A 25,347-nucleotide genomic window follows, 5' to 3' on the forward strand; every position below is an offset into this window, starting at 1 on the left:
ACAGTACACTTTTACTGAAGTCCTATTAAGACACCTTTGCTATGACTACACAGAAACAGTCAGCATAACTTCACAACAACCCTATTGTGACACGCATAAATTTGCTGTGTATTTGTGCTGTGAAACAGAAAGTTCACTGTGATGAGAGAGATCCGAAGTGGTAGGGCGAGGCTGATCCAGGACCGGTCTCCAGGCAGCCAGTGGAAAGCGCTCTGCAATGCGAAGGCTTTCTCTAATGAGATTTCCTTGAATCAAAACAGAACACTGCTCCTATATCACACGACCCGCTGAATGATTTTCATTTGAGGCTCCTGGCAACTCAGGGCCATCCTGACTCTGTCAACATCGTTTTCTGCTATTCTTCAGTTATGAAACAGAAAACAGACGTTTCAAAAGGGCAAACTATCAGTCCATGAAGGTTTCTGCTGGACCTCAGAGACTTCTGGAACATGAAAGAGAAAGATAACCACTTTTCGAATATCCACTTCAGTTAATTTGCATATTTTATATAAACTTCCATCAATTGATTTCTGTATACCCAGTGAACATATCTGTTTCATTTAATTACCATGTTGCTATGGCAATTACCTCACCATCAACCATGTCTGATTCATCTGATAAACTGAAGTCTCATTTATCCTTGATGCAGACTAACTCCAGATTCAATTAATGTCAGGGCTCGACAAAATATAAATTATTGTGTTTAGACCACCCTCATTAAAATGGGAAATGTATCAGATCCGTCAGGAAACCAGCCACAGGAAGACCACTATGGACAGGATATGCCCTGCTGAAAAACACAGCTCAAGCTAGGTTTTGAAACCGCAGCTACCTGGTTGACCAGTTCAGACCAGCTCCCAGCTCGACATGGTTTAGCTGGTTGACCAGTTCAGACCAGCTCCCAGCTCAACATGGTTTAACTGGTTGAACAGTTTAGACCAGCTCAAGCTATGTTTTGAAATAGCTGGTTGACCAGCCACCCGCTCAGAAAAGCTATCAGCACCAGCTCATACCCAGCTAGACCAGCTTTAAGACCAGCTCTGCCATGCTGGTTGACCAGCTCATACCCAGCTAGACCAGCTTTAAGATGAGTTCATACCCAGCTAGACCAGTTTTAAAACCAGCTCTGCCATGCTGGTTGACCAGCTCATACCCAGCTAGACCAGCTTTATGACGAGTTCATACCCAGCTAGACCAGCTTTTTAACCAGTTATTTTCAATCTGATGAAGCTGGCAGAGCTGGGCGTTCAGGGCATTCAGAAGTCCTCGACAGCCCTCCACCACTTTACGTACTTGAGCTTGGCGATGACGAGGATGTCGCTGAAGAGGAAGAGCTGTCGCTCCTTGGTCTTCTGTCCCTCCGTGAGCTGGACTCTCTCGTCCAGGGTCAGTTCTGCATTCTCATTGGTCAGGCCCAGGACGAAGGGAGACTGGTTGGCTGGAACCTGGCCAAGACCCTCCTCCCTGAGGACAAACAGGAAGTGGAAGGTTAGTGGACAGGAAATTGATAGCATGGAGAAGGGGAATACTGAAATTAATGACAGGAATTGAACAGGAAGAGGATAAAGTAAAGACTTTCATACAATGACAGGAGAAATTATGCAGACAGAACAGGAACAAGAACAGGAAGTGGAAAATTTGCAAGCAGGAAAAAAACAATAAATGTCAGTAAACCTCAAGGAAACCTGATCTTGTATTGTGTATTTTCATAGTTTACGCCAGAGGTGTATGTTCTTTTAACTACTGAATGTGATATAGTTAACATGAGTGAACGATCTATCAACCTTAAAAACTGACACATTTCCTGTGGCCTTGTCTGTCTCTGATCTGAATCTGGCTTACAGAATTGTGTGGGCTTTCCACTGATATGCAAATGAGTTAAAGACATGAAACATACACAACTGCGCAAGGCTGTGGTTGTGCCCTGTACTCCTCTGCTAGGCATCATGATGGAAAGCTACATTTGGCACAAGAAGTTGAAGGTGAAAACTATTTTTTTGTGGGGGGGTTTGCTTATTTGAGGCCTGTTTCCTTTCAGGTTTGTTTGATGTATCAATTCGTCAATAAACCGTTCTGCTCGTAATGGACAGCTGTTTATCCTGACAGGAGTGCTACAATACCCCGGTGTAAAAGCCAGCTGTGACCAGCTTGAAATGACCAGCTACCAGCTGTTTCAAAACATGTTGACGTGGTCAAACCCTATTGAGTATGGAGCTGGTCTGAACTAGTCAACCAGCTACTAGCTGTGTCGAAACCTAGCTTGACCTGTTTTTTTCAGCAGAGCGCTGTATGTTCTCCCAAGAATGTCTCTGCAGATTACAGATTAATCAAACAAATGTCATATTTGGTGAGGATCATCATCTAATATGGATTTAAATGTCAGCAGATGGGTTCATACCATCAAAAGCTCAAGATCGATACCAGTTACCTCTTATGCCAGTAATTCTCAAACACCTACAATATAGATAATTCTCCTAAACAAGCCCACTGTGAAGTGATACAAACAATGACATCATTCTCTGGCATTCCTGTGTAGAAGGTAGAGTTCTCATATTTATATATTGTATATATACGATTTGGTTCTGGAGTTCCAGACTTCCATGTTGTGAACACATTGTATCGTGTGTAGGACACTGCAGGGCGTGGGGTTGAGTAGCCCTGCAGGGCGTGGGGTTGAGTAGCCCTGCAGGATGTGGGGTTGAGTAGCGCTAGTTTAGACAGACGGTGTGTCTGCTGGCCACCGGTTGCACCAGTACCATCTGGTTTCGGTTCCAGACGGGGGACCGTCGGTGCACTCGATCAGTCCAGGACCAGACCGGGGGCCCGTCCGTGCACTCGATCAGTCCAGGATGAGCTGATCAGCAGACCCACACTCAGGCAGTTCTTTCCTCCGTCCTGATCCGCTGATCTGTTCATCCGTCTTTCGGATGAGACGGAAAACTGAGGTCCTGACTCACTGTGGTCATTAAAGAACCTGGCTAAATTCCTGACCTGGCACAACTCTGCCACCTAATCAACCCTTATTTTAATTAGCAAAAACATTGTTCTCTCCACCTCAGCTGGTGACGAGCCTGGCGCAAAATGGCACCCATGCATCACCATGTGGGCGCAGAACATCGGTGGTGGTTGAGGCAGGTTTTCCCCTCATCACAGTAAAATGCTTTGACTGTCTAGAAAAGAGCTATATAAATGCAATCATCTATCTATCTGTCTATCTATCTATCTATCTATCTATCTATCTATCTATCCATTGCGTTGTTGTTTCTCTCACCCCCTCCCTTGATGGTAATTTGTGACCTTCTCTGCACACGCAATTCTCACACCTCCCACCGCTTCTGACACCGTCTGTCAGACTCTGCCCTCTCCAAACCCGTCTGTCAGACTCTGTCCTCTCCAAACCTGTCTGTCAGACTCTGCTCTCTCCAAACCTGTCTGTCAGACTCTGTCCTCTCCAAACCCGTCTGTCAGACTCTGTCCTCTCCAAACCTGTCTGTCAGACTCTGCTCTCTCCAAACCTGTCTGTCAGACTCTGTCCTCTCCAAACCTGTCTGTCAGACTCTGTCCTCTCCAAACCTGTCTGTCAGACTCTGTCCTCTCCAAACCCGTCTGTCAGACTCTGTCCTCTCCAAACCTGTCTGTCAGACTCTGTCCTCTCCAAACCTGTCTGTCAGACTCTGTCCTCTCCAAACCCGTCTGTCAGACTCTGTCCTCTCCAAACCGAGCTCCCTTCTCTGCTCACTCTTATGTGCCAAATTTATTTATTTTCCTTTTTTTATTTTACAGTTTTTCATCCAGACTGGGAACGCAGAGAAGGTTTCAGGTAGAGATGGGATTGGATTTGGATTGGTCTGTTCCCCAACTGATTTACGCATTAGTCAGTGAAGCTTTAAATGTTATGTATTATGATGTCATTTCAAACCTTTAATAAATGCTGCTGTGTATTAAAATAAATGCATTTAAATGAATCACATAATACACTATCGTGAGGAAGTCTTGGAATTAAGTAGTTTATATTTTGCCTCCGGTAAATAAACTGCGTCTGTGTTTCTGAGAATCCTGCAGTAGATCGAATCTCAAAGAGGCAGTTAACGCGCAGTTGGCCTAATCAATGAAGATTTGCTTATTGGCAAAATACACGTCAATATTTATTTCATGGTAACAAAGAGATTGCCGGTAATCAGGAATGGCCCATGTGTCGCTAATCATTAAAGGCATCTATCGCTGGCGTGAAACCCTTCTTTTCTTTAAGGTGCTGGCGCTTTGAACGCGGCCAGTGTGTTCTTCAAAGCTGAGGTCACAGGCTGCAGAAGGTGCTCCCCCTCACACGCTGTGACCTACTTCACGGAAACAGTTCCGTCTGTATTCCCACCGCGGGGGACGGCTTTATCCAAAATAAGTCTTAGCTGCACAGGCGTCAGGCAGTTGGCGGGAAAGTTCAAAAAAACAAAAAACAAAACTACACTCAGTAAACATTGACAACCCTGGTGTAGAATCCAGCGATGACCAGCATCAACCAGCTACCTGGTCTGTTTCAAAACCTAGCTTGAGCTGTTTTGTAATGGTTTACATATTGCTTACCCGCTTCCTTGACCATAATGACCATAATTTAGGCCAAATTCCAGAATACTTTGGTAGGCACATGGCACACGTGAAATCTTTCCTGCATATATTCTGTATGAATGATATCAGGGGTGTGTTAAATACCCCTGCTGAAAAGGAAAAAAGCACGACATGGTTTAGCTGACCTGTTTTGACTCAGACAAGCTACCAGCACAATAATCTTTGACCAGCTCATACCCAGCTATACCAGCTTTATGACCAGCTCATACCCAGCTATACCTGCTTTATGACCAGCTCATACCCAGCTATACCTGCTTTATGACCAGCTCATACCCAGCTCATGACCAGCTCATACCCAGCTAGACCAGCCCATTTCAAGCAGACTTTACAGCAGGGACAGCATCATGGCTTCTGACTGTCGGGTGGAATGAAGGGTTGTTGAGCAGGTTGTGATGACGAAGGCACACGTCATTCTGGATACCGCAGCCCACCCCCAACATTGGCCACAAAGGGTATCAAGTGGCTAAAACTCACATTGAGGTCAAATATCTACGTGAATTGCTTTACATCTTTAAATGTATACATTTTAAAACAGTTCCCGAGTCTCTGTCTATTAAACGTATTTGACTATAATTATATGAAATGAGAATTCGTTCTGGATATTGGTGAACGGAGGAATTTTTTTCCCCTTATTGGTTTAATTGCACCCTTTCATTTTTTCACAAAGTGAAATTCTCAATGAGCCGTTATCCTGGTCATGACTACCGCCTTCTCCGTCGGTTTGGGAGGACATTCACTGCCCCACATTCCGGTACATACTTAATGCGCTGCCTGTTTGTGACCGACGGACCGCAGCGGGTTCATCGTGCGCAGCGAGGCGGCAATGTTCCCCTGTTTGAAGCGCTCCAGCTCACGATGAACAGCGCCTCGCACAGCCCGGATTCAGTACCCCGAACACCCGCGTTCCAGTACGACGAGCCGCCAACGGATTTCAGTTGTACCTGAGTTCTTATGACATACCCACAGTCACTCCCTTACATATAAAACACATAAAAGAATCGTAAATCTTCAACACTATAAAACGTCTCGTTCGTTGGAGTAAAATGTAGTTGGCTCCGAATAAGGATGACAACATTAAGCGAATTAACTCTGAGCAAAGATATTAGCAAAGCCTGGTTCCATAAATGAGGTTCCAGCTCGTCCATCATTCATCTGAATCTCCTCAGCTCGAACATGGCTTCGGCGCTAGAATCTGTGTTCAATCACTAATTGAGCTTTGTGAATACAGGAGACGTGTCCTGTAGTTATAGAGCCGGCGAACTCAGCTGTTATGTAAAGTGGGGTGCAGAAATGTGGACACTCCTGTTTAAATGTCAATGTTACAATGAATCTAAGTGATCGAAAGCAAAGCTGAACTCTAAATGGAGTTAAACATGAGACCTTTTAAAAGCAAGATTGCGTTTCATTTTTTACTGTTCTTAAAAAAAAGGAAAAGGGCCCTGCGCAAAAGTTTGGGAACCCTTTTGGAAGATTCTTTGTTGCTTTTTGTAAGTTTAAAGATGATTACCAAGGCCCAGACCCAGGTGATTTACTCGTTCGGGCTTCAATAAGTCAGGTGAGGATAGTTCCAGGGCTGAACTTTTTATTCTGAAGCAACTCCATAGCCTCTGAAGTATGCAAAAAAAAACATTGAGAAGTAATCTTTCCTTAAAATTTGAAGAAAAGTGTCAGGTTTGCTTCTGTCCTCTTAGATATTAATTGTAAAAGGCTTTTTGACCAGGGGTGGCCAAATTTGTGCTCACTACTGTACGTATAGATTTCCCCATGTTTCACCAATTAGTGTTTTTTGTGGCTTTTTGCGGCGGCAGTATTACCAAAGTATTGGTTACCCCATAAAGGAATTTCACATAATCGTGCTCCGAGTAAACACAAAATATTCCCAGCGCATTTGTGAACATTCTTGTTAGAGTCCTATTTGGTTTCGAGATAGCATGACATTGGAAACATGCACCAAACAGACTCAGGGAAATTATTTTTGTTTCAAAAACAAGTTATATAATTTCGTAATGGGAAAACAGCAGCAGCAGCAACAACAACAACAACAACAACAACAACAACAAAAAAATAAAATAATAATAATAATAATAATAATAATAATAAACAAAAACAACAGGTAGAAGATATTTTTAGAGATGGCTATTTTTTTTAACTGAACAGGAATGAACACCCACAATTTGAATTCTTTTTGAACTCGAATGACAAACTGCCAAACTTCATGCGCAGTAAAATATTCAGTGTTAACACGGAGAGAGTAATATAGTGTTTTTTTCTTTTTTCTTGTGAATTAAACAACATTTAAGAGACATGCGGGAAACGAGACATATCTACCGTACGTGCTGGGAATGTTAACCCCAAATGTTCTACCATTCTATCACTGTCTGTTTCGTTTAATTAATTGACTCAAACGCGTAGATTTTAGTCAGCCCCAGAAATATTTACTGTGATGCGACGGGGGTGTTTTTAACTGTGTTTGAACTGCGACTTTGGGCCCACGGGGGAATGTCCCACGACGCGACAGCTGTGAACGTGGGACCTCAACAGCGGGGGCGCGTTACTCACTCCGAAACGCGCTGAAGCGCAGTCGGGCTCGCGCAGTCGGGCTCGTGCGGTCAGAGCGCGCAGACCTGGGCGGCTGCTGTGGCCGGTCTCGTGCGTTTTTACTGTACGCAACAACCGCTCCCGGAGCAGAGGAACGCCGTGAGTATACCACGCGGCTCTCACTTTCTACTATACAAATAAACGTGTTACATTCCGTTTAATATGGCATGAACATAAAACATACTGGACCAGATTCACAGACGCAGATTGAGCCTAGTCCTAGACTGAATTCAATTTTGAAAGTCCATTTTCCATAGAAAACAAAATTCCAAGTCCATGGGTATGTTTAATCTCTGTCTGTGAAACCAGCCCATTATGATTTATGAAAAACATGTATACATATCTCTTTTCTAATGTCAATGTTATGTACACCATAATATCGTTACATTTCTTTATTCAATTTTAATGTTAAATTAATTTCAGAATAATAATTTTTTTTAAAGATTTTATTCCCTACATGGAGTGTGTTTTGTATGATATTGCATTCATTTTCTCAGGCCTATAAGTTCCTCGACGTTTAATTGCATATAAGATCTGTTCTTGGCTTTTTGTCTGTTGTATTCCAGTGAAAGATCACAAGCAGGCTAGCTCCTGAGACCCTGCGTCCTCCATTCAATTTTGACCAAAACTTTCTGTGCCGCTTGCTGGGAGGACGGAGCAGTGCCACCTTCTGGCGTGCGGTGGAACTGCACTCTGAATGCGCCGGCTCACCGTATGGGCGTCCATGTCTTGCCGAGCGCCCGGCTGAAGGCGAGGGAGGGGGCGGACCGCCGTCGATGCGCGAGGTTCTGGAGGTGCTGGGAGAGAGAACGCATGCGCGGAGATTCAGCAGTCGCCACGTGATCGTTTATTTCACATTCACCTCGGCGGTCTTCACTCCTGGTCCCGGCGAGGCTGGTTTTCGGTTTTCGCCTTAAAATCAGCAACCAATTCTGACCCGAGAAATCAGGTGAGGTGAGTTAACTGTAATGAATTGCCTTAATTGATAAATTAAGTGCTGAGTAACAACAAAAGCCAGCACACCCTGCAGCTCTCCAGGACCAGGAGTGAGGACCACTGAGTTATCTGGTAGTAACTTATTCAGAGTGACTTAAATGCACACAGACTGTACACAAACCCCCCTCAGGTAGTCTGACGTGGCCCCCAGGCTCAAGACTGAGACTTATTTACTTGTCACAGTCATACCGCCAAACACGCAAATAAAATAATTTACACAGGAAAGTGGCGCAGAACTGCTCTCAGATTTGTTAGGAGAATCAGAGAATTGTTTTTGGTCACACAACCAGGGCACCAGCCGAGGAAAAAAAAAGAAATAAAAATCACAGCCCAGTTGACAAAAACAAAAAACAGTTAGAAACTCCAGCATGTTTAAAAAAAACTAAAACAACAAAAACCTGAAGAAACAAAGCACACAGAAAGTAGGTTATGAGGGAAATTTGAGCGCTCTGAGTGGTAATGAATGGTCAACTAGGGCAGACTAAGCCCCTCACCCACAGATACCCAACACAAAAAGCCCACGAAAGCACTTTGCATGCCAGCTCTGGGGGGTGTGGCCTGTTGCCGTGCCTCTGAGCAGCCGACCAATCCCCTTGTGTATCACCGACACAAAGGCAAACATAGGTGGATCACAATCACATGACCGAGGCCCGCGGACCACAGGAACTGGGCCCACACTGATACGAGTCTCAGGGCAGGCAAGCTGAGCCAGGATCTGTCTTCTCTTTCAAAACGGAGGACAAACAAAATGCCCAAGCTGATCTTAGATCAGCTCTCTCGCTCAGAGATGTGTGAGGGTCAGAGAACCTCCCCCGTCTCTCTGTTGGGTTGTCAGGGTCACCCCAGACCCCAGTTTCCCTTCATTAACTAAGCCAGTCACATGTTTAGTGGCTCTCAGGACACCAGTGTCTGAATGGTGTTACAGTGTGATTCAAATGACCTCTTCTCTCTCCTCCAGTTATGGCTCAAACAGTGAAGGACTCTTCATCGATGACGATGAATCGATTAGCGGTCTGCGCTAACGATGTGAAAGACAGCCTGCTAGAGGAATAAAATAAACTAAAATAGGAAGAAAAATATGAAATAATTCAGAGGAACAAGCTCCCTTTGCTAATTTTCTGGAACAACATTACGTCTCTGTTAGTGAACCAGATGAATTCAGCCTGATTCACGGCAGACAGGAGGAAGGACAGGGAGGAGGACTTGCTTTGGTTCTGGATTATTCCGCAGGAACGCAATAAACCCCCAAATACTTCACACAAATACATCCTGGTTCACTTCACACAACACACTCCAACCCTAAAAAAGCACACCTTATTCAACAGCTAGAGCAGGGCTGCCCAACCCTGTTCCTAAGGATCTACACTCCTGTAGATTTTCACTCCAACCCTAACACAGCACACCTCATTCAACGGCTAGAGATGTCATTGAGCTGATAATTGGCACAATCAGGTGTGCCAAGATATAGCATAGCACTAGGACTGTGTTTAAAGCAGCGGTCCTCACTCCTGGTCCTGGAGGGCCGCAAGGTGTGTTGGCTTTTGTTTTCGCCTTAAAATCACCAACCAATTCAGACCCAAGAAACCAGGTGAGGTGAGTTAACTGTGTGATGAACAGCTTCAACTGATCAGTTAAGTGGTGAGTAACAACAAAAGCCAGCACACCCTGCGGCTCTCCAGGACCAGGAGTGAGGACCCCAGCACACCCTGCGGCTCTCCAGGACCAGGAGTGAGGGCCCCAGCACACCCTGCGGCTCTCCAGGACCAGGAGTGAGGACCCCAGCACACCCTGCGGCTCTCCAGGACCTGGAGTGAGGACCCCAGCACACCCTGCGGCTCTCCAGGACCAGGAGTGAGGACCCCAGCACACCCTGCGGCTCTCCAGGACCAGGAGAGAGGACCCCAGCACACCCTGCGGCTCTCCAGGACCAGGAGAGAGGACCCCTGATCTAGACACGACTAGAAGCCCTCTGAGGACAGTTCAGTGCCACATCCTTAGTCTTATATTCATTATTTCTATTAATAAGCAAACACTAATGTAGAGAAAGCTAATATTTTTTCCTACTTGAGAGGAAGAGAGTGTTATTTCAGGAATGAAGGAGCTTGTGAAGACGGCGGTGTTTTGGCGTGCGGGCGCCGTGGGGTCGCAGGGGGGGGGGGGTTACTCACGGGCCTCAGCGAGGCCACCGCGTCGTCGTAGCTCCCTCTCCTCATCGCGGCGCGGGGGAACGTCCGGGAGAACCGTCCGGAGCCAGGAGAGCTGTCCGGAGCTGGGAGAGCCGTCAGGAGCTGGGAGAGCTGTCCGGAGCTGGGAGAGCTGTCCAGAGAATCGCTCCAGACTGCGACTCGGGGGGGGTAATGAGGGCGGGGGAGGGGGGCAGGATTCAGCACACACTGCCCCCCCCATCCACCCATCCACCCCCGCCTGGCCTGACCAGATTCCTCCAGTAATGAGATCATCCACCCCTTAGTGCCCCCGTTTCAGACTAACAACCAAACATTTACACCAGCGTTCTCCAACCCTGGTCCCGGAGAGCCGCAGGGTCTGCCGGGTCTTTGTTGTCTCTCTGCACTTAATTAATCAATTAGAGCAGCCGATTTCACAGCTAACTCACCTCACCTGGTTACCTGGGTCTCAAAAGGGTGCTAATTTTAAGGTGAAAACTAAAGCATCGAACCCTGTGGCGCTCCAGGACCAGGGTTGGAGACCATGTCGTCTAGGACAACTCACAGCCTTCCTGGTTTGGGGTGGCTGTGCAGGGGAGGGGGAGGGGGAGGGGGAGGGGGAGGGGGAGGGGGGGGGTATTTATCATGTTTCTGTAATTATATTTCATTACTAGCAGCGGGGGAATCAGAAGGGTTGGTCTCTGGAAGCTGCTCCTCTGTGACTCCGACAGGATTATGTAATTTGGGCATTTTGCAGGATCTCCTCAAAGATATGAATGCACAGAGCAAAGCATTGAATATCGGCCAGGCTGTGTTGCTGTGTTGCTGTCTTGTGTCTAATGTACTGAAAATTGCGCACAAACTTGTGAGATTAGCACCAAAGTGATTGTGAAAAATTATATTAGAATTGTAATTATACAGATGCAAAAGCAACAAACATTTACATTTACATGTTGTGTGAATTCATATGCAAACATTACTAAACAACATTTACATTTAACATTTACATTCATATTTAACATTTATATGTAACATGTACACATCTATATGTAATAATTGTGTAATGAATGCATATCGTTATTACTTGCATAGCACTACTGTATACTGTACCGTTCTGCTCTTGCCCCATGTACATCCCATAATAAACACGGAGTACATGGCAACAGCTCGCTCGTGACCGTTGGGTAAGAATGCCGTCATCATGTCATTACCTCATCACATCACATGATCACATGATCACATGATCACATGATCACATGATCACATCATTACCTCATCACATCACATGATCACATCATTACCTCATCACATCACATGATCACATCATCACATGATCACATCACATGATCACCTCATCACATGATCACATCATCACATCACATGATCACATCATCACATGATCACATCACATCACATGATCACCTCATCACATGATCACATCATCACATCACATGATCACATCATCACATGATCACATCATCACATCACATGATCACCTCATCACATGATCACATCATCACATCACATCATCACATCACATCATCACATCACATGATCACATCATCACATGATCACATCATCACATCACATGATCACCTCATCACATGATCACATCACGTCATCACATCACATGATCACATGATCACATGATCACATCATTACCTCATCACATCACATGATCACATCATTACCTCATCACATCACATGATCACATCATCACATGATCACATCATCACATCACATGATCACCTCATCACATGATCACATCATCACATCACATGATCACATCATCACATGATCACATCATCACATCACATGATCACCTCATCACATGATCACATCATCACATCACATGATCACATGATCACATCATCACATCACATGATCACCTCATCACATGATCACATCACATCATCACATCACATGATCACATGATCACATCACATGATCACATGATCACATGATCACATCATCACATCACATGATCACCTCATCACATGATCACATCACGTCATCACATCACATCATCACATCATCACATCATCACATGATCACATCACGTCATCACATCACATGATCACATGATCACATGATCACATCATTACCTCATCACATCACATGATCACATCATTACCTCATCACATCACATCATCACCTCATCACGTCACTTGCCGACACTCATATCCTGATGTACAGCAGTGGAGAACAACAGTAACTCAGAAATACAGAAATGCACCAATATTAATGTCACCAATAATAATCAATATACAGTCAATACAGAGGGAAGAAGAGTTTGAGGAAGAGGCAGGTTTTTAGGGTACTGAGTGAGGGGAATAGTGTTGGGAGAAGAGGCAGGTTTTTAGGGTACTGAGTGAGGGGAATAGTGTTGGGAGAAGAGGCAGGTTTTTAGGGTTCTGAGTGAGGGGAACAGTGTTTGGAGAAGAGGCAGGTTTTTAGGGTACTGAGTGAGGAGAATAGTGTTGGGAGAAGAGGCAGGTTTTTAGGGTACCGAGTGAGGGGAATAGTGTTGGGAGAAGAGACAGGTTTTTAGGGTACTGAGTGAGGGGAATAGTGTTGGGAGAAGAGGCAGATTTTTAGGGTACTGAGTGAGGGGAACAGTGTTGGGAGAAGAGGCAGGTTTTTAGGGTACTGAGTGAGGGGAATAGTGTTGGGAGAAGAGGCAGGTTTTTAGGGTTCTGAGTGAGGGGAACAGTGTTGGGAGAAGAGGCAGGTTTTTAGGGTTCTGAGTGAGGGGAACAGTGTTGGGAGAAGAGGCAGGTTTTTAGGGTACTGAGTGAGGAGAATAGTGTTGGGAGAAGAGGCAGGTTTTTAGGGTACCGAGTGAGGGGAATAGTGTTGGGAGAAGAGACAGGTTTTTAGGGTACTGAGTGAGGGGAATAGTGTTGGGAGAAGAGGCAGATTTTTAGGGTACTGAGTGAGGGGAACAGTGTTGGGAGAAGAGGCAGGTTTTTAGGGTACCGAGTGAGGGGAATAGTGTTGGGAGAAGAGGCAGGTTTTTAGGGTTCTGAGTGAGGGGAACAGTGTTGGGAGAAGAGGCAGGTTTTTAGGGTACTGAGTGAGGAGAATAGTGTTGGGAGAAGAGGCAGGTTTTTAGGGTACCGAGTGAGGGGAATAGTGTTGGGAGAAGAGACAGGTTTTTAGGGTACTGAGTGAGGGGAATAGTGTTGGGAGAAGAGGCAGGTTTTTAGGGTACTGAGTGAGGGGAATAGTGTTGGGAGAAGAGGCAGGTTTTTAGGGTACTGAGTGAGGGGAATAGTGTTGGGAGAAGAGGCAGGTTTTTAGGGTACTGAGTGAGGGGAACAGTGTTGGGAGAAGAGGCAGGTTTTTAGGGTACTGAGTGAGGGGAATAGTGTTGGGAGAAGAGGCAGGTTTTTAGGGTACTGAGTGAGGGGAATAGTGTTGGGAGAAGAGGCAGGACTGATCCCTGGGGGACACCTTGACTGACGGGCGCTGTGGAGGATCTGTGATTGGCTCTGGTGATGAAATGTTGTCTGTCATTGATGTGAACCAGGCGAGAACAGCAACAGTGAGACGAGTGAAGGAGGGAGAGAAGGAGGGAGTGGAGGACGGCGATAAGGAGGGAGATAGGGAGGGAGTGGAGGAGGGCGATAAGGAGGCTGTAACTAATTGAGTGAAACGCAGCATGGAGAACAAAGAAAAAGAAAAGAGTCCTTAACAGAAGCCAGAAATGTGAGGTAGCAGAACGGAGAGGTAGAGAGAGATATAAGGAGCCTGATCATCTGGCTACCCAACAGGACTAGCACCAAGGCTTTGAAAGGTTCTGTCACAAGCTTATGTCCAGTGGAAGGCGATGAAAAGGACTTATAATTCACATTCACAGTTTAACACACAGTAACATCCGTGAGTGTTTCCAGAAAAGGGAATGGGGCGAAACGTGTGACAGTCTTTCTGCAGATACCCGGAACCACATACAGACCAAGGCTGTATTTATGCAACGGTCTGAACCAAAAGGACGGTCTCCGAAGATGGTCTTCTAAGTAAGTTCATTTGTTTCAATCCCTTTCTCTGGCTACTACTCAAATATAAAACAACCCACTTTCGCATTTATCTGTTCACATACAGACATCCATGAATGTACATAGGGCATCAGTAACTGCATATGAACGTATGTCCAGTGTGTGAGGTGTTCTGGCAGTAACTGCATATGAACGTGTGTCCAGTGTGTGAGGTGTTCTGGTCACATTCAAATCGCTTTTGTTTGAACAGTTGAGTTGGACGAGCTGGGTTGGACCCTGACGCTGCGATACGGATCCATCAGCACGCCACATTTCCACCAGACTGAACAACACTGCTTCTTTCACATACCTCCAGGCTTCACGCCCATACAACACGAAGCAAAACAAACAACTAGCCACAGCTCCCAGGGGTCTCAGTGGATTAGGGGGGCCTCCTTCAGCCCCGACACATCGGTCGCCTTCGGCAAACGGCCATCCCCAGGCGCTCCAATCGCCTTCAGAGCTCCTCCGGAATGGACTGTGTTTGTCCAAAGCGCTTCACAATCGATGCCTCTGATTCACCCAATCACACACACTCACACTCACACTCACACTCACACTCACACTCACACTCACACTCACACTCACACTCACACTCACACACACACTCACACTCACACTCACACTCACACACACACTCACACTCACACTCACACTCACACTCACACTCACACTCACACTCACACTCACACTCACACTCACACACACACACATACACATACACACACACACGCCAACACCAACGGTGACAGGCTGCCACGCAAGCGACCAATCAGCAGGTGAGGAGCGATCGGGGGGTTGGGTGCCTCGCCCAGCGACAGGGAGGACGTGCGGCTCTGGGGCGCGCTCCGACCGGCCGCCGCGTCAGGCGGACACGGGCACAAACTCGCGGGGCGGCAGCGGCTCCATGCGGGAGGCCCAGCAGGAGTAGACGGCCAGGCCGGGGGGTCGTGAGCCGCCCCCCAGGCTGCTGGTCCGGGGGGGGCCCTGGGGCCGGCCCGGCTCCTGGAGCTGGATCTGTATGGGGTGCGGGGCCAGGGGCCCGGGCGCCGGGGCCCCCTCCACCCGTCTGCTCCTCTTCCTCATGGGGCACAGGGACGCGAGCAACGCCCGCAGCTCCTGCCAGAACACCTTAACAACAACAACAACAACAACAACAACAACAACAACAACAACGACGACAATAACAACAACAACAACAATCATGAGTTATTTAGCTGATGCTTTTGTACCAAGTGACTCACAGTTGATTAGACGACGCAGGGGACGATGTGTTTCCGAGAGCAATGTGGGGTTGAGGTCCTTGCTCAAGGGCCCAACAGCTGCACTGGTCTTATCGTGGCTACACAGGGGCTTGAACCACCAACCTTCCAGGTCCCAGTCATGGATATCCTAGCCAATAGGCTACAGGCTACTTGAACTAGAAGTCGATGAACGTGTTGGAGACGCACCTTGTTGAAGTAGAAGTAGATGAACGTGTTGGAGATGTACCTTGTTGAAGTAGATGAACGTGTTGGAGATGTACCTTGTTGAAGTAGATGAACGTGTTGGAGACGTACCTTGTTGAAGTAGATGAACAGGTTGGAGACGTACCTTGTTGAAGTAGATGAATGGTTGGAGACGTACCTTGTAGAAGTAGATGAACGGTTGGAGACGTACCTTGTTGAAGTAGAAGTAGATGAAGGGGTTGTAGACGTGGGAGCTCTTGGCGAACAGCGCGGGGAAGACGAAGCCCACGGGCGCCATGCGGCCGCTCTCGCCGCCGAAGATGGAGAGCAGAGAGACGACGGTGTAGGGCGCCCACGCCACGATGAAGCCCAGGCTGATGCAGAAGAACATCTGCCGGGAGCAGAGCCGGAATGGCGGAGCCACTCAGTCGCATATTTCCCTCATGCTCTGCAATGATTCAACAGGCAGCACATCCAGGGGAGCCCCCTCGAGGTGAGATGATTGCCCTTGTGTGGTGCTTTTTACAGAGACACGGCGAGAAGATGCCTCACAGAAAAACAGGGCAGTGGGAGAAGTGGGAGGAACTGACCGCATAGGCTCTTCAAACAGAGCACTGACATCTCATGATTGGATTGAACCCTTGACCCTTGACCCTTGACCTAGTGCATGTGCTTTATATGCACTCTACACAAAAGAACAGATGCTTAAATATAGAAGTGCATAAGGGAGTCTGCCACTTAAAGACAAGCAGAAAACTAAATTTACATTTTCCTCAATTTAGCAAATTCTTCATAACCTTACACACACATGTTCAAGAATATATTCCATAAAATTCATAAAATTGTATTGTGTTTTTTTTTGTGTTTTAGAGCAAGAGAGGACAGGTTTTAGTTCAGGTCAGAGTGTTTTGGGTGTTGGTCTGAGTGTTTTGGTCTTTGGTTTGAGTGTTTTAGAGCGAGAGGGGGCAGGTTTTAGTCAGTTTGAGTGTTTTGGTGTGAGAGAGCACAGGTTTTAGTCGGGGTGTTTTGGTGTGAGAGAGGACAGGTTTTGGTCGGGGTGTTTTAGAGAGAGAGGACAGGTTTTGGTCGGGGTGTTTTGGTGTGAGAGAGGACAGGTTTTGGTCGGGGTGTTTTAGAGAGAGAGGACAGGTTTGGGTCGGGGTGTTTTGGTGAGAGAGGACAGGTTTTGGTCGGGGTGTTTTGGTGTGAGAGAGGACAGGTTTTGGTCGGGGTGTTTTAGAGAGAGAGGACAGGTTTTGGTCGGGGTGTTTTGGTGTGAGAGAGGACAGGTTTTGGTCGGGGTGTTTTAGAGAGAGAGGACAGGTTTTGGTCGGGGTGTTTTAGAGAGAGAGGACAGGTTTTGGTCGGGGTGTTTTAGAGAGAGAGGACAGGTTTTGGTCGGGGTGTTTTAGAGAGAGAGGACAGGTTTTGGTCGGGGTGTTTTGGTGTGAGAGAGGACAGGTTTTAGTCGGGGTGTTTTGGTCGGGGTGTTTTAGAGAGAGAGGACCGGTTTTGGTCGGGGTGTTTTGGTCGGGGTGTTTTAGAGAGAGAGGACAGGTTTTGGTCGGGGTGTTTTGGTCGGGGAGTTTTAGAGAGAGAGGACAGGTTTTGGTCGGGGTGTTTTAGAGAGAGAGGACAGGTTTTGGTCGTGGTGTTTTGGTCGGGGTGTTTTGGTCGGGGTGTTTTGGTCGGGGTGTTTTAGAGAGAGAGGACAGGTTCTGGTCGGGGTGTTTTAGTCTGGGTGTTTTAGAGAGAGAGGACAGGTTTTGGTCGGGGTGTTTTAGAGAGAGAGGACAGGTTTTGGTCGGGGTGTTTTAGAGAGAGAGGACAGGTTTTGGTCGGGGTGTTTTGGTGTGAGAGAGGACAGGTTTTAGTCGGGGGGTGTTTTGGTGTGAGAGAGGACAGGTTTTGGTCGGGGTGTTTTAGAGAGAGAGGACAGGTTCTGGTCGGGGTGTTTTGGTCGGGGTGTTTTGGTCGGGGTGTTTTGGTGTGAGAGAGGACAGGTTTTGGTCGGGGTGTTTTAGAGAGAGAGGACAGGTTCTGGTCGGGGTGTTTTGGTCGGGGTGTTTTGGTCGGGGTGTTTTGGTCCGGGTGTTTTGGTCGGGGTGTTTTGGTCGGGGTGTTTTGGTCGGGGTGTTTTGGTCGGGGTGTTTTGGTCGGGGTGTTTTGGTGTGAGAGAGGACAGGTTTTGGTCGGGGTGTTTTACAGAGAGAGGACAGGTTCTGGTCGGGGTGTTTTGGTCGGGGTGTTTTGGTCGGGGTGTTCTGGTCGGGGTGTTTTGGTCCGGGTGTTTTGGTCGGGGTGTTTTGGTCCGGGCGGGCGTCTCACCAGGGACAGGCGGCGCTCGGTGCGGCGCAGGGTGGTGCGGACGCCGCGGGCGGAGAGCGCCGAGGAGAAGCGGTAGATCTTCAGCAGGATGCGGCACTGCGACACGACGATGAGGAGCACGGGCAGGAAGGTGAAGCAGACGAAGGAGCAGAGCACGTACGCGGCGTCCTTGGCGGAGACGTGGTAGCGCTCCCAGGCCACGGTGCAGGACAGGCCGTAGGGCTCGGGCACGTACTCGCCCCAGCCCAGCAGCGGGAAGCAGGACCAGGACGCCGCCACCAGCCAGCTCCCGCCGCACACCAGCCGCACGCTGCTGCCCTCTAGGGACACTGCGGGGAACAGCGCCCTGTCAGGGGCGGCTCTCCCAGAACAGGCCACACACACTGCCAAATGACGAAAGGGGAAACAGCGCCCCCTTCTGGATTTCCTCTGTTATTATTATTTTTTTCCACAAAAACTAGAGGAAGTGTTTGGCTGCAATTATTGCCGCTAAAAGTGGTGAAACCAGTGATTATATTTCAGGGGGCAGTTACTTTTTCCACAGGGGTGACATGGATGTTTGATAACTTCTTTTTTTTTTTTTTTTACTTATCGATGAAATGATAATTTTAAGAAATGTGTTTTGTGTTTACTCAGGTTCCCTTTGTTGACCATTACAGGGATCTGAAACCATTCAGTGTGAAAAATGTGCAATAATAGAGGAAATCAGGATGGGGGCAAATACTTTTTAAAGGTGCTGTTTGTAAACGCAGGCTCGTATATAACAGGTGCTCTGATGGCACTCTATGAATTAAAACTCCACTAAAGGGCCCAACATAGGGTCACAGCTACATACGCTGATAAAAGAAAATCCATAAGAAGTCTAGCACCAAGGCTTTTTCAGCCACTTTGAGTTCAGTGACTGGATTTGGAGATCACCGTATGAACTGTGTTTCCTGGAACCATTGTAAATGAATACAGTGTATCCATAAGTGAATATTACATATGTATAGGAGGTCAATACTCGTTCTATATTTATCTTAAGTTCCTTAGGTACATTAGCGGACAATCTTCATGAATGCACCAGGAGTAATGATGAAGCAATCAGTGGCAATCAGCCCAGCTCCATCCATTACTGCCACATCAGACTCAGGAGAGGGAGGGAGAGAGGGAGAGAGAGAGAGAGAGAGAGAGAGAGAGAGAGTGAGAGAGAGAGAGAGAGCTGTCTCTCTACACCATGCAGGAGAGAGAGAGAGAGAGAGAGAGAGCGAGAGAGAGACAGAGAGAGAGAGAGAGAGAGAGGGAGAGAGAGAGAGAGAGCTGTCTCTCTACACCATGCAGGAGAGAGAGAGAGAGAGAGAGAGGGCTGTCTCTCTACACCATGCAGGAGAGAGAGAGAGAGAGAGAGAGAGCTGTCTCTCCACACCATGCAGGAGAGAGAGAGAGAGAGAGAGAGAGAGAGAGAGAGAGAGAGAGATGTCTCTCCACATCTGCATGGGAGGTCTAATGTCTCCAATGCCAGGGCCATTTCTATTGCAGAAATTTAGATTGAAAAAGAAATATAATGTAAACTTAATCCATTATGCACAATGTAACGGTCTCCACTAATGGAGGCATGAATACAGCGCCCACTATTACCCGCTGAACATATGGCTTCAATTTATATGCCATGCCAAATGGAACATAACAACCATCACCACAATCTGAAATACGCTTTACTTGCCTGAGTGAACTTGGGTTGCAAAACCATGAAAGTACAAATGAAAATAACCATTCTTCCAACCCAGGAAAGAAAATCAATTCCCCCCAGCATAAAATCAACTAATTTATTTATATAAACTCTAATAAATGTATAAACAGTGCCGTCAAACTAGTTGGACGGTGATAAAAAAGTTAAAGTATTTTACGTTGTATTTGAAATGAAACGCTATATGAGGTCAAAGCACAGAACTCTCTTATTTCTCAGCCTGATAATAGCGTTTGTTCATTCATTACATTACATTATTACATTAATGGCGTTTGGCAGACGCTCTTATCCAGAGTGACGTACAACAAAGTGCAAAGTGCAGACCCATAACCAGGGATAAGTGCTATGAAAGACTCCAGAGGGAAGAACAATCTCCACTGGGGGCTGTCTCTCTACACCACTACGTCATTCATGGCCTTGACTGCCACTGGCATAACTCAAACTCCAAAGGGAATCAAAACTAGATACTGAAGAAATTATTAAATCTACCTGACTAATCAGAACCAGCTGAGAAGCACACTGTCCAATGGCCTTTGATCCCCTAAAATGGCAGGTCTGTGTATAAAAATGGATGCAATTCCTCCATGACATGGACAATTTTACTCTGTAAAATGTATAAAAAATGTATGTGACTCTGTGTGCTCACCGTGCGCCAGGTGGTAGCAGGTCTTCAGGTAGCGCGTGACGCTGATGGCCGCGATGGTGAACATGCCGCAGAGGCCGAAGGTGAAGCAGCCCAGGCCGTAGTAGGTGCAGGTGAGCTGGCAGCCGCGCCAGGTGTGGCTGAACGAGGACAGGATGGAGAGCGGGTAGAACAGGACGCACGACAGGAAGTCCACCACCGCCAGGTTCACGCACAGCAGCTCCGAGCCCGTCATCTTCCTCCGCCGGCGGTACGACACGGCCAACACCAGCCCGTTACCCAGGAGAGACAGCAGCACTGCAGACACACACACACACACGTTATACAGCCAGACACACACACACACACACGTTATACAGCCAGACACACACACACACACGTTATACAGCCAGACACACACACACACACACGTTATACAGCCAGATACACACACACACACACACACACACACGTTATACAGCCAGACACACACACACACACACGTTATACAGCCAGACACACACACACACACGTTATACAGCCAGACACACACACACACACACACACACACGTTATACAGCCAGACACACACACACACACACGTTATACAGCCAGATACACACACACACACACACACACACACACACACGTTATACAGCCAGATACACACACACACACACACACACGTTATACAGCCAGACACACACACACACACACGTTATACAGCCAGATACACACACACACACACACACGTTATACAGCCAGATACACACACACACACACACACGTTATACAGCCAGATACACACACACACACACACACACACACACACGTTATACAGCCAGACACACACACACACACACACACACGTTATACAGCCAGACACACACACACACACACACACACACAACACACGTTATACAGCCAGACCACACACACACACACACACACACGTTATACAGCCAGATACACACACACACACACAACACACACACACACACGTTATACAGCCAGATACACACACACACACACACACACACACACACACACACACACGTTATACAGCCAGATACACACACACACACACACACACACGTTATACAGCCAGATACACACACACACACACACACACACACGTTATACAGCCAGACACACACACACACACACACACGTTATACAGCCAGACACACACACACACACACACACGTTATACAGCCAGATACACACACACACACACACACACACACACACGTTATACAGCCAGATACACACACACACACACACACACACACGTTATACAGCCAGATACACACACACACACACGTTATAAAGCCAGATACACACATGTTATAAAGCCAGATACACACACACATGTTATAAAGCCAGATACACACACACACACACACGTTATAAAGCCAGATACACACACACACACACACACACACACACACACACACACACACACACACACACACACGTTATAAAGCCAGATACACACACACACACACACACACGTTATAAAGCCAGATACACACACACACACACACACACACACACACACACACACGTTATAAAGCCAGATACACACATGTTATAAAGCCAGATACACACACACACATGTTATAAAGCCAGATACACACACACACACACACACACGTTATAAAGCCAGATACACACACACACACACACACACTTTATAAAGCCAGATACACACAAGTTATAAAGCCAGATACACACACACACACACACTTTATAAAGCCAGATACACACACACACACACACTTTATAAAGCCAGATACACATACACACACACACACACACTTTATAAAGCCAGATACACACACACACACACACACTTTATAAAGCCAGATAAACACACAAGAAACACTTTATAAAGCCAGAATAAACACACAACAAACAAACACACACACACACACTCACTTTATAAACCCAGATAAACATACTAGGAACACATACACGCATGCATACATTTATTTCACAAATAAATTATCCAAATAATTGCGCTTTGCAATTGTCACACAATTTAATTTATTAAACTTGGACGAATTAGCCTACGGAGCACTGACACAAGAGCAAATATAAGTTGAACGGATTTTGCCTCACGGGTTCTGACTGCGGTGAACGGAACCAGCAGCATCTGTATTCAACTCATGTTCCTTTCAGGATAAAAAATAAAAATGAAGACACGTCCAAGGGTTAAGTAAAAACTTACCGACTGTTAGGATAGTAAATCCGACGCCGAAATCGCCGCCTGGAGTAAGTTTAGACACAAAAATCGAAATATTGTTCCCATCACGCGCCGGATGGGCGGACCGGTCGTCGCACATGCTGCGTCGCGCGGAAGGCGTGATGTGACTACAGTCGCGCGCCTCCGCACATCTTTTAAAGATTAGCCGACTTCAGACAACCTGACGAATCCGAAGAGGCGGCGCGGCGCCGAGGTACCCTTAAATTACCGTAACACAAACAACAGCGGATTGGATCGCATTTTAAAATACATACCCTTTCACGGCGTGTGTGGTTCTTTCCCACATCCCTTTCAAAAGACCCACAAGCAAGTGTGAATTGATTAGGCTCACGCCTGTGCATCTCGTAGTAGTGATAATAATCCGTGTCAAGCGACTGGACCGTATGGTCATAATCGTCATAAGGTAAACAACTGCACTGTTTCGTTGTTATATAACTCATTATTGCCCAGAATTAACAAATTCCTTTTTTTGTAAAAATTGGCATTTTTATATAGCGCCTTTATCCAAAGCGCTGTACAATTGATGCTTCTCCATTCACCCATTCATACACACACTCACACACCGACGGCGATTGGCTGCCATGCAAGGCCCCGACCAGCTCGTCAGGAGCATTTGGGGGTTAGGTGTCTTGCTCAGGGACACTTCGACACAGCCCGGGCGGGCGATCGAACCGGCAACCCTCCGACTGCCAGACGACTGCTCTTACTGCCTGAGCCAATGAGACGACTGCTCTTACTGCCCGAGCCAATGAGACGACTGCTCTTACTGCCCGAGCCAATGAGACGACTGCTCTTACTGCCCGAGCCAATGAGACGACTGCTCTTACTGCCTGAGCCAATGAGACGACTGCTCTTACTGCCTGAGCCAATGAGACGACTGCTCTTACTGCCTGAGCCAATGAGACGACTGCTCTTACTGCCCGAGCCATGTCACCCTTGTTGTTGAGTGACTTAGAATCAGCTAACAATAAATGACTTCATCTGGATTCGAGGATTGGCTGGTTGATTGATACAAACAAACAAAACTTTGAAAGAAAAAAAAAAAGTAAATAAATAAAAAAATCTATAGAATTAACTGGAATTACTGTGTTGGCTAAATATGCTGACTCTCGTGATTAATGCTGGCCAATTAATTTCACAGCTTGCTACTGTAGTTCTGGCGCTGGATAAAGCATTTGCGTTAAACTCGCCTGTTCTAGGAAGACACACAAGCTGAAAAGGTCAACGGCGGAAAAAATAGCTTTGATTCGCCACAGGATTTCCGAGATTGCATTGTCTGGCCTGACACGATAAGCTCACAGGTCAACAAGTCCATTAAACCAAAGACCAAAACCTTCAGAAGCAACAGCAGATGCGTGGGGAGCCAGGGCAATGTCTTCTTTTGTTGTTTTTTTTTTTCTATCCATCTGAAGTAGGCTACATTTTAATAACAACACCTTTCGATGAAAGGTTCCACTGTACACAGAACAACATATACAAAGCAAACACAAAGTGAGTAACGTCAGTTGGAACGTGAGTTCACCAGGAGGTCACTGGAGCACAGGCTGCTGGTACAGGCTCAGAAACCACCGCCTCTCACCCTCCTCTCGTTCATCACAGCCCTGCCATCCCTACATCATTACTGCTATTCATCCAAAGCCACTTACAGTTGATTAGACTAAGCAGGTTTAATCCAGGGCTTCAAACATCGTTTCATTTCTACGCTTGAAACTTCAGAATTCTCAGCTTTGTGGTGTTAAATTGCTTGCTCTTCTTGTGTTAACATTGCCTACGTATCAATTAACCTAGCAGACTAGGTACGTCTCAACTCAGTGGACTCAGACGACTCTCTGTCTTACAGAAATGCACTGCGTAGCCTGCCTGGATGCATCAGGGGTCTATACTGCATATTACAAAAGATTTTTATTTTGTATTACATTTTATACACATTTCATTATAAATACTGGAGGGCATTGGCAGGCCAGTAATATTCTGCAGCTGCCAGTTGTTGATTTTCTAATAGTCCAAATAAAAAAGTGGTCATGGAATACACTGAAATTACTTTACAAATGTTACCCTAAACTAGGGGTCGGCAACCCTGGTCCTGGAGAGTCGGAGGGTGTGCTGGCTTTCGTTGTTACTTGGCATCTCCAGGACCAGGGTTGCCGACCCCTGCCCTAAACTACAGCCGTCAGACCCCAGCCCTGGAGGGCCAAGTGTGGCTGATATTGTTGGTTTCTGTGAGCTCTTCAGTGCTGAGTGCAGTGAGCTCTTCAGTGCTGAGTGCAGTGAGCTCTTCAGTGCTGAGTGCAGTGAGCTCTGTAGTGCTGAGTGCAGTGAGCTCTTCAGTGCTGAGTGCAGTGAGCTCTTCAGTGCTGAGTGCAGTGAGCTCTGTAGTGCAGTGAGCTCTTCAGTGCTGAGTGCAGTGAGCTCGTTAGTGCTGAGTGCAGTGAGCTCTGTAGTGCAGTGAGCTCTTCAGCTCTGTAGTGCAGTGAGCTCTTCAGTGCTGAGTGCAGTGAGCTCTGTAGTGCAGTGAGCTCTTCAGTGCTGAGTGCAGTG

The 25,347-nt window shown here is 46.8% G+C and overlaps 1 protein-coding gene across 1 annotated transcript; it reads right to left on the bottom strand.

Moving 5' to 3' along the window:
* Positions 1–15,280: 15,280 nt before the first annotated feature.
* opn8c (opsin 8, group member c) lies at positions 15,281–22,902 on the bottom strand. Its single transcript, XM_061241500.1, has 5 exons — positions 22,774–22,902; positions 20,565–20,858; positions 18,193–18,521; positions 16,076–16,255; positions 15,281–15,547 (listed from the first exon to the last, which is right to left on the bottom strand). Exons 1-5 carry the CDS (start codon positions 22,886–22,888, stop codon positions 15,281–15,283), a joined length of 1,185 nt encoding a protein of 394 aa, XP_061097484.1. The 5' UTR covers positions 22,889–22,902.
* Between the last annotated feature and the right edge of the window lie 2,445 nt (positions 22,903–25,347).

The sequence above is a fragment of the Conger conger genome, chromosome 5, assembly GCF_963514075.1.
Source record: "Conger conger chromosome 5, fConCon1.1, whole genome shotgun sequence".
NCBI lineage: Eukaryota > Metazoa > Chordata > Actinopteri > Anguilliformes > Congridae > Conger > Conger conger.